The 10,681-nt window shown below is 36.8% G+C and overlaps 1 protein-coding gene across 4 annotated transcripts in view; it reads left to right on the plus strand.

The window, feature by feature from the left end:
• cdh15 (cadherin 15, type 1, M-cadherin (myotubule)) overlaps window positions 1-10,681 on the plus strand; it is a 116,711-nt gene that overhangs the window by 104,938 nt on the left and 1,092 nt on the right. For all 4 annotated transcript variants that reach the window (XM_061887522.1, XM_061887520.1, XM_061887518.1 and 1 more), the window contains 4 exons: window positions 774-1,013; window positions 3,834-3,982; window positions 6,097-6,306; window positions 9,765-10,681. The exon at window positions 9,765-10,681 is cut by the window's right edge and continues 1,092 nt beyond it. In XM_061887522.1, coding sequence (XP_061743506.1) covers window positions 774-1,013; window positions 3,834-3,982; window positions 6,097-6,306; window positions 9,765-9,965 — 800 coding nt within the window. In that variant the 3' untranslated portion in view covers window positions 9,966-10,681. The remainder of the gene's footprint in view (window positions 1-773; window positions 1,014-3,833; window positions 3,983-6,096; window positions 6,307-9,764) is intronic.

Raw genomic sequence — 10,681 nt, forward strand, 5'->3', positions numbered from 1 at the left:
CCAACATGTTACTCATGCGCATGACGAACTCCAACGGTGAGGCTCCAACATGTTACTCATGCGCATGACAAACTCCAACGGTGAGGTTCCAACATGTTACTCATGCGCATGACAAACTCCAACGGTGAGGTTCCAACATGTTACTCATGCGCATGACAAACTCCAACGGTGAGGTTCCAACATGTTACTCATGCGCATGACGAACTCCAACGGTGAGGCTCCAACATGTTACTCATGCGCATGACGAACTCCAACGGTGAGGCTCCAACATGTTACTCATGCGCATGACAAACTCCAACGGTGAGGTTCCAACATGTTACTCATGCGCATGACAAACTCCAACGGTGAGGTTCCAACATGTTACTCATGCGCATGACAAACTCCAACGGTGAGGTTCCAACATGTTACTCATGGGCATGACGAACTCCAACGGTGAGGTTCCAACATGTTACTCATGCGCATGACGAACTCCAACGGTGAGGCTCCAACATGTTACTCATGCGCATGACGAACTCCAACGGTGAGGCTCCAACATGTTACTCATGCGCATGACAAACTCCAATGGTGAGGTTCCAACATGTTACTCATGCGCATGACAAACTCCAACGGTGAGGTTCCAACATGTTACTCATGCGCATGACGAACTCCAACGGTGAGGCTCCAACATGTTACTCATGCGCATGACGAACTCCAATGGTGAGGCTCCAACATGTTACTCATACGCATGACGAACTCAAACTCTTCCGTTTCTTTTCTTCTTTTGTGGCCTTTAGACACTCATGCGGTGCTGCAGCCTCTGGTGAACCTGGATGACGGAGAGTATGCAGTCACAGTATTGGTGTCCGACTCTGGAAGTCCTGTCTTCGGTTCTTACGCTCAGGTCAACGTCACCGTGTGTCTCTGTGACGCCTTTGGCGACTGTAAGTCTGAGGCGGGGGCAATATTTGCCTCCAGTACGGGGATCAGCTACATCGCTCTCATTATCATCATGGCCAGTATCGCCCTGCTTCTAGGTAAGTACTTTTGCTACGTGCGACACACAAGTTAACACACAGTGTTCAGAACATCGGCAATTAAGTATAACGTAATAAGTCCAACATTTACAGTATTAACACTTTCTGTGGCGCAACAACAAAACACACCTTAAACAACTCCCATGTAGCGCCTGGGACTTGCCACTTGATGTCATACCTGCAAATGGGACTAATACATGTGACACTAAAACAAGACATAACTGGACAGCAGTTATCATAATAAGCTAATTTTTAAATATTGAAATAAAAAAAGATATATTTTATTATCAAAAACAAAACGCACAAATGTATAAAAAAATAGTATTGATTCTTTTTTATTTGCACACACAGAGAAAGAGAAAAAATGAACAATTAACAATTTAAAGCAAAAAGAATGTGCAGAAGCGCTTAAGAAGACCTTAAAACAGGGGTGTCCAAACTTTTTCCTCTGAGGGCCGTACACTGAAAAATCTAAGCATTTTTTTAAAAAAACAATACAATATATGAATAAAAAATATACATTTAGGCTTCCACTCAGGCTTGATCCTGGGGACCACAAAGGGTTTTGGCAAAAATAAAATGTTAAAAATGTGTCATTATTCAGTCTTATTATTTTTATTATCATTCAAGTTTTAAAACTCTAGATCAACATTAAGTCTAACTGTCAATATGACGTTTTTAAAGATTTAAGTTGTATGCTCTTTTTGTCAAAGAAAACCAGGTTTTTTTATGGAAAAAAAACACAAAATATGCAATATTTTCACCCAATAAAATTTTTAAGTAGAATGTTTGAGATTATATAATATTTTGCGCCGTAAAAAGGTCAACAACTCATAACACCATTGATTTTAATTAACTGTTATTTTTTTGTGCAATGACACTTAAAAACAAAACACACTGATCCAAAAGGGTCCTAGTCATTAAAGTGTTAAAAAAAAAATATATATATATATATTTTTTTTTTTTACTGATCAACTTCAGATTTATTGGTCAAATATAAGTTTTTTTGTAGTTTATGTTTATTTTTATTTTTTTCGTTTTAGGCCTTTCTTTGAAAAAAACAGCTCAGTTTTTTATATGGCAAACACAAAATATGCAACATTTGCCCCCCAAAAAATCTCAAAGTGGAATATTTAATGTGCTGAAATTGGAGCCTTGAATTGGTCAATAATTCATTATTGATTTTATTCACTATTTTTTTTCTTAAGAAAGAAACAGCCTGAATGGCAGCTTTGTGTTATTAGAGTAAACATTGCAACATGTACTTGTTACATTTCACCAGTTTGCTCTTTTATACCACTTTTTTATGTTTAACATTTTTTTCCATAGTATTTTTAAAATGTGTCGTGGGGCCGTTAAAAAATGACCTGCGGGCTGCAAATGGCCCCCGGGCCGCACTTTGGACACCCCTGCCTTAAGATCTTGTAAAGGCTCTTGCTCCAAAATGTCACAATTTACACAGCAGCAAACAAAAAAATAATAATACAATAAAATAGTCAAATGCAATACTTATCACATACAGCATACATCAATATCATAATTCACTTCAGACCAACGTGAACTTTAATTGTTTAAAAAAAAAAAATAGTTATAGATTGAAGAGTTGATGGCAGTTTATTCCAAAAAGAGAGTCCTCCGTATTGTATTCATTTATTTATTCATTTCTTAGTTGACGTTTTACAGGTAGATGAATGTCATGCCTTGTTGGGTTGAGTGTGTATTTCAGGAGAAGAAAAGTAAATTATGGAACACTAACACAACAATGAGTGTATAAAAAAATACTTTGCTTTTAGATATTTATTCAATGGAGAAAAATGTGTGTCTTTATTTGCAACCAAACTAAATATGGATTTGCACCTCACCGCCCCAAAAAAAATTTCAGATAAAAATAATTGCTTTGCAACCAAAGAATATATATGCACTAAAAAATGGATTGGAAAATTAAGAAAAATATTTTCAGACAAAAAAAAGTTGTTTACTGATCATTTTTGGGTTGCAGATATTTTTAGTTGCAAATCTTTAAACCCCAAAAAAATATTTCTAACCAAAAATCATATTTTTAAGCAAAAATTATTTGCACACAAATAAAAAGGATTTTAACCAAAAAAAATATAAGATAGGCTCCAGCAGCACCCGTGACCCCGAATGGGACAAGCGGTAGAAAAATGGATGGATGGATTATCAAACTAAAACAAAGTTTGGGTTGTTAATAATTTTTACAGTACCAATTTTTTTTTTCTTTTTTGCCAAAAATATTTCTAACCAAAGAACATATTTTTAAGCAAAATTTATTTGCACACAAATAAAAAGGATTTTAACCAAAAAAATATAAGAGAGGCTCCAGCAGCACCCGTGACCCCGAATGGGACAAGCGGTAGAAAATGGAAGGATGGATTTTCAAACTAAAACAACGTTTGGGTTGTTAATCATTTTTACAGTACCATTTTTTATTAATTTATTTTTGCCAAAAATATTTCTAACCAAAAAATAATGATTTGCAAAAAAAATAAACACTTTGAACCCCCAAAAATATTGACAAATATTTCTATATTTATATTTAGAAATATGCATAAGTCCCGAGAAGTTGCGCCTGTCCGCCATTGTAGTCAGTGCTGTAGTCAGTAAGCAAAGAAGCACCATTACATGTTATGTAAACCACAGAACCTCACAATCCGGTGCGTCCTATGGTCCCCAAAATACAGTACATTGATTAAAGAGTAATTTGTTAACACTTCAATTACTTTTTGGGCAAAGTAACAATTAACTAATTACTTATTAAAAGTAGATTTCCAAACAGTGCTGACCTGTGTTCTGTTGCAGTACTGCTGCTCCTGGCGATAGTCGTGACTTCTTGTGGGAGACGCCATCACATCAAGAAGGGAAGTGGTCTGCTGGGGGGGGATTCAGAAGACGACATCAGAGATAATGTCCTCAACTACAATGAGCAGGGAGGGGGTGAGGAAGATGAGGTAAGGGTTTTCCACTTCTATATAGTCGTCAGTGTGTTGCTCGGCAAACTGCACCCTTATCTTGATATTAACATGTCGATACAGTGACACCTGGGTTTACGCACGCCTTACTTTTTGCAGGATTTGTTTTTTGACGGGAATTTTCGCTAAACGTTTTTCCCAGTTGTCATGCACCATCTTTTTTATCATTGCGCCTGACAAACAGTCTAATCCAGAGGTAGCCAAACTACGGCCCTCATTTGAATTTATCTGAAGTTACAAGCGCTCTCTGAATGCTACATATATGTTGCCACCTTGTGGACAATGTGAGTCAATCAGATCAATAACCCTGGAAAGATCTTTGAAGTTATGGCACAGCATTCATTTATATGACAGAATACAGACAACCTTCCCTAGTCATGGTGAAAAAAAAGCAGGGAAACCTGCAAAACATATATATATATATATATATATGTTTATATATACATATATATATATACATATATATATAGATTTTTTTTATTTTTTTTGTGACATTTTGTCCTTCCCAAGTGTATGAAAATAAAAATATATATATATATAATGTGTGTATATGTGTGTGTGTGTGTGTATATATATATATATATATATATACACACACATTATGATAGTGTATAAATAAATATATATATATGTTGTGTGTGTGTGTGTATATATATATATAATGTGTGTATTTATGTATTTGTATATATATATATATATAGTGTGTGTGTGTGTGTGTATATACATATATATAATGTGTGTATGTATGTATATGTGTATATATATATATATGCGTGTGTGTGTATATATATATATATATATATGTATGTATATGTATACATACACATATTATGTGTATATATGTATTATATGTTATATATTATATATACTATACATTATGTATATATATATATATATATATATATATATATATATATATATATATATCCATTCAGAAGTTTCAAAAATTAATTTCAAAAAAATAAATTATCCATTGAGAGGAGCAGGATGAGGTGATTCAGACATCTGGTCAGAATGCCCCGAGATCAAATTGTGGACAATGTGAGTAAATCAGATCAATAACCCTTGAAAGTACTTTGAAGTAATGGCACAGCATTTATTTATATGACACAATCCAGACAACCTTTCCTAGTCATGGTGCAAAAAATAAAAATGCAACTAACATAAAGAGCAGAGAAACCTGCGAAACAGGCTTGTAGGGATGAAATAGCTTCCCTGGTCAGGTGCCTAAGGGGGATCCGACCGGTGGGAGACCACGAGGAAGACCGAGGACACTTTGGAGATTTTATAACCTTTTGAAGGTTTTTTTTATAATTAGTATACCAAATAATAGATTGTGATAATAGGTTTGAAAACAGAATTGTGATGAATCCAGAAATGATTCCGAATAGAATCGTCAGCCCAAGGACCGGAATTGGATCATCATTAGGGAAAGTGCTCAAAGAGTCCCACTTCTCATGCGTAGCATGCTTAGCAGTTCCTTTTCCTGCATTCTTCCAGTGATAACGATACTTGAAAGAAAATGTTATTTATTTTCCACCATAATGGTGTGTTGTAGTATCTCGGAAGCGGCTTCGCACTGTGGATGGACGACACGTTCGTTGTAGCTTACTGTAAAATGAGAGCCGGTGTTTTGGCGAGACATGCACCCATTTATGCATTCATAGGCAAAATCAATATTATTAAATAAATGGGTTGTACTTGTATAGCGCTTTTCTACCTTCAAGGTACTCAAAGCGCTTTGACACTACTTCCACATTTACCCATTCACACACACATTCACACACTGATGGAGGGAGCTGCCATGCAAGGCGCTAACCAGCACCCATCAGGAGCAAGGGTGAAGTGTCTTGCTCAGGACACAACGGACGTGACGAGGTTGGTTCCAGGTGGGATTTGAACCAGTGACCCTTGGGTTGCGTACGGCCACTCTCCCACTGCACCACGCCGTCCCATATTATTGCAAGAGAAAGCATTAAAATGTTGCAACTTTTTGACAAATCTGATGCCAATTCAGCCTTTTTAGGCGGCAACAATCACAAAAAACTGCACAGATGCAATTTGCAGACGATAACCAGTAGGTGTCCTTGCAGAACGCCTTCAACATGGACCTGCTGTGGAGTCCCTTGGACGCAAACACGACGCCCGTGCCCCCCGTGTCCCCCGTGTCCTGCTACCCAGCGTCTGGCCTTCCTCGGGGCAAACAGCCCGTCAGGAAAGATGCGCCACATGACCTGCCGTCACCCATCTACCCTCGCAGACCCCCAGCTGATCCCACTGACATCCAGGACTACATCAGCGACGTAAGATGCTTCCGTAGACCGGCGGTTCTCAAACCTTTTTCACAGACTACCATCATAATGGCCAATAGTCAAATACAGTAGCACAGTAGGCCTTAGTAGTCATTAAAAACAAAGTAATATTACACCCAAATTGAACAATAACACTGTGCTTAAATATTGTAAATTAAAACACTGTACTTTCATCACCACTGGTGGTACACGGACCACAGTGTGAGAATCACTGCTGTGGATGATTCATCCAATAATCGAATAAAACACACTTATAGCCTGAGACCAGGGGTCAGCAACCTTTTTGAAAGCAAGAGCTACTTCTTGGCTACTGATTCATGCCAAGGGCTACCAGTTTGATACACACTTCAATACATTGCCAGAAATAGCTCAATTTACCTTTAATAAATAAATCTATATATATAAAAAATGGGTATTTGTCTGTCATTCCGTCATACATTTTTTTTCCTTTTACGGAAGGTTTTTTGTAGAGAATAAATGAGGAAAAAAACACTTAATTGAACGGTTTGAAAGAGGAGAAAACACAAAAAAAATGAAAATTGAATTTTGAATCATATTTTATCTTCATTTTCGACTCTTTAAAATTCAAAATTCAACCGAAAATTATGAAGAGAAAAACTAGCTAATCGAATCTTTTTGAAAAAAATTTAAAAATAATTTATGGAACATCATTAGTAATTTTTCCTGATTAAGATTAATTTTAGAATTTTGATGACATGTTTTAAATAGGTTAAAATCCAAACTGCATTTTGTTAGAATATATAACAAATTGGAACCAGATATATTTCTAACAAAGATAAATAATTATTTCTTCTAGATTTTTCAGAACAAAAAATTTTAAAAGAAATTCAAAATACTTTGAAAAAAGATTTAAATTTGATTCTACAGATTTTCTAGATTTGATAGAATAATTTTTTTGAATTTGAATCATAATAAGTTTGAAGAAATATTTCACAAATATTCTTTGTTGAAAAAACAGAAGCTAAAATGAAGAGTTAAATTAAAATGTATTTATTATTCTTTACAATAAAAAAATTAATTTACTTGAACATTGATTTAAATTATCAGGAAAGAAGAGGAAGGAATTTAAAAGGTAAAAAGGTATATGTGTTTAAAAATCCTAAAATAATTTTTAAGCTTGTATTTTTTCTCAAAAATTGTCTTTCTGAAAGTTATAAGAAGGAAAGTAAGAAAAACGAATGAATTTATTAAAACAAGTGAAGACCAAGTCTTTAAAATATTTTCTTGGATTTTCAAATTCTATTTGAGTTTTGTCTCTCTTAGAATTAAAAATGTCCAGCAAAGTGAGACCAGCTTGCTAGTAAATAAATAACATGATAAAAAATAGAGGCAGCTCACTGGTAAGTGCTGCTATTTGAGCTATTTTTAGAACAGGCCAGCGGGCGACTCATCTGGTCCTTACGGGCGACCTGGTGCCCACCTTGGTGACCCCTGGGCGACCTGGTGCCCGCCTTGGTGACCCCTGGGCGACCTGGTGCCCGCCTTGGTGACCCCTGGGCGACCTGGTGCCCGCCTTGGTGCCCGCCTTGGTGACCTGGTGCCCGCCTTGGTGCCCGCCTTGGTGCCCACCTTGGTGCCCGCCTTGGTGCCCGCCTTGGTGCCCGCCTTGGTGACCCCTGCCTTAGTGCAACTTTTAGGGGAATAATAGCTGAAATAAACAAGGGTTTTATTAACAACTTTTATCGTTTATTTTTTATAAAAACATAAAAAATGCACTTTTACCACAGGAGCATGACTGTATATTATGTTTTATTAAAAAAGATAAGTAAATAACCAAACAAAACAAAAGACTATTTGATCAAATATGATCAATTGCGTGACAATTTATTGAAGAATTTAAATAAAAAACATTGTTTAATGGTTGGATAAACAACTTTGTTAGCACTAACATACAAACTGTAGATCATGACGAGTCAACTACGAGAGGGCCGCAGTTTCAAGAGTCCACGTTTTCAGCGTGTGCAGCCAGACAGATAGTTAACAGCCTGAAGAAACAGAAGCTACAGAAGTTTAGCTGAGCATTGATGCTCCTTTGGAATTATTTTACATCCTCAGTTTTATTTCTTAACACGTTTTCCTTTTATTTAGGTTTGTAAGACTGAAAATGTAAACATAACATTAACATTACAAAAGTATAACGTCCGTTTGGTATTTTACATAAATAATGTCCATTGTATATTTTACATAAACAAAATAGGTTTAGTGTGAATACATTCACACAATAAACTACAAATGTTTACACATATTCAAATGACACGACATTCACACACGCAATGTACACAACCCAAAACCAGTGAAGTTGGCACATTGTGTAAATCAGTGGTCCCCAACCACCGGGCCGCGGCTCGATTGGTACCGTGCCGCAAAAATTTTTCTATTTTTTTTATTTTTATTTATTTTTTTTTTTTTAATTAAATCAACATAAAGTAGACAAATTACACTTACAATTAGTGCACCAACCCCAAAAAACTCCCTTTTTCATGACAAAAACAAAAAAGAAAGCCTTTGGTGGCGTCTTCTTTGGGCCTTTGCTCTCTTTCCCTCTCTTCTTTTTAGTGTATTTTAAAGTTTCCTGCACCCCATTGGGTCTGGATTTTTTTTGGGGAATAATTGAAAGAAAAAATTACAAATCCAAGCTCTTTTCTGATTAAATCAATTGTCCAAACTTTATCAGGCGAGGGCCTCACACTGAATAATGGAAAGACGCAGGGGCCACTTTGGTACATTTTGCAGAAGAAATACAACTGAAACAAACACAAACTTTTAAATGATTGTAAAACCTTTGGCGGCGTCTTCTTTGGGCCTTTGCTCTCTTTTCCTCTCTTCTTTGAGCGTATATGAAGTTCCCAGCACTCTGTGGGGTCTGGATTTTTTAAATGTTTATTAATAAACAAATAATAGAAAGTAAAAAATACAAATCCAAGCTTTATTCTGATTAAATCAATAGTCCAAACTTAATCCAGCGAGGGCCACACACTGAAAAATTTAAAGATGCAGAATAAATATAACTGAAACAAACAAAAACTTTTGAATGATCGCAAAACCTTTTGCAGCGTCTTCTTTGGGCCTTTGCTCTCTTTCTTTGAGGGTATTTTAAAGTTCCCTGCACCCCATGGGGTCTGGATGTTTTTGTTCTTTTTACAAATAATTGAAAGAATAAAGAACAAATCCAAGCTCTTTTCTGATTAAATCAATTGTCCAAACTTTATCGGGCGAGGGCCACACACTGAAAAATGGAAAGATGCAGGGGCCACTTTAGTACATTTGGCAGAAGAAATACAACTGAAGCAAACACAAACTTTTAAATAATCGCAAAACCTTTGGCGGCGTCTTCTTTGGGCCTTTGCTCTCTTTCCCTCTCTTCTTTGAGCGTACATGAAGAAGTAGAAGTGAAACCGACACAATTTGGTTGTGTTCCTGCCTGTCAGGGCCTGGAGGCGGCGGACAAGGACCCCAACGTGCCTCCCTACGACACGGCCCTCATCTACGACTACGAGGGCGAGGGCTCGCTGGCCGGCAGCCTCAGCTCGCTGGCGTCCGGCAGCTCGGACGGCGAGCAGGACTACGACTATCTCAACGACTGGGGGCCGCGCTTCCAGAAGCTGGCCAACATGTACGAGCCTCGTTAGCCTGCCGGAGAACCCTGAGGGTCCAGCGCTAAGTGCCACAGAGGGTCCGGGTCCGGGATGTCCGAGTCAAACTGGAAGTAAAACCTTGAAGAGGTGCTCAGGAAGTGATTGGGAAGGAGCTGAATGTCTGGTTTTATTTTTGTATTGATTGTTCTTATTATTTTATACCATGTTGTTGTTGTTGTTGTTGTTGTTGTTGTTGTTGGCTTGACCCAGAATCCTCCATTCCACCTTTGCTACACTTTGGACAAGAAACACCAGAGGTGGGTAATGTCACCCTCATTAGCATTCTAATCTTAGCATGCTAACTTTTTGCTTCATTTAGCAACTTTATTACACTTAAGTGTCAAATATTTTGTTACTTAACTTTAAAAAATTATACCTGTTAGCATGCTAGCTTTGTATTCAGACTAATTATGTAGGTATTCACCTCAGCTAGCATGCTAACATTAGGATGCTAGATTTTTGCTTCATTTAGCAGCTTTATTACACTTTAGTATCAAATATTTTGTTACTTTACTTTAAAAAATTATACCTGTTAGCATGCTAGCTTTTTATTCCGAATAATTCTGTAGGTATTTACCTCATCTAGCATGCTAACGTTAACTTTAATTTGTTTTTACCTGTTAGCATGCTAGCTTTTTGTTCCGGCTAATTCTGTAATTTTTTTCATCTCAGCTAGCTCATCTAACGTTAGCATGCTAGCTTTTTGCTTC

This window comes from Nerophis ophidion, linkage group LG25 (assembly GCF_033978795.1).
Source record: "Nerophis ophidion isolate RoL-2023_Sa linkage group LG25, RoL_Noph_v1.0, whole genome shotgun sequence".
NCBI lineage: Eukaryota > Metazoa > Chordata > Actinopteri > Syngnathiformes > Syngnathidae > Nerophis > Nerophis ophidion.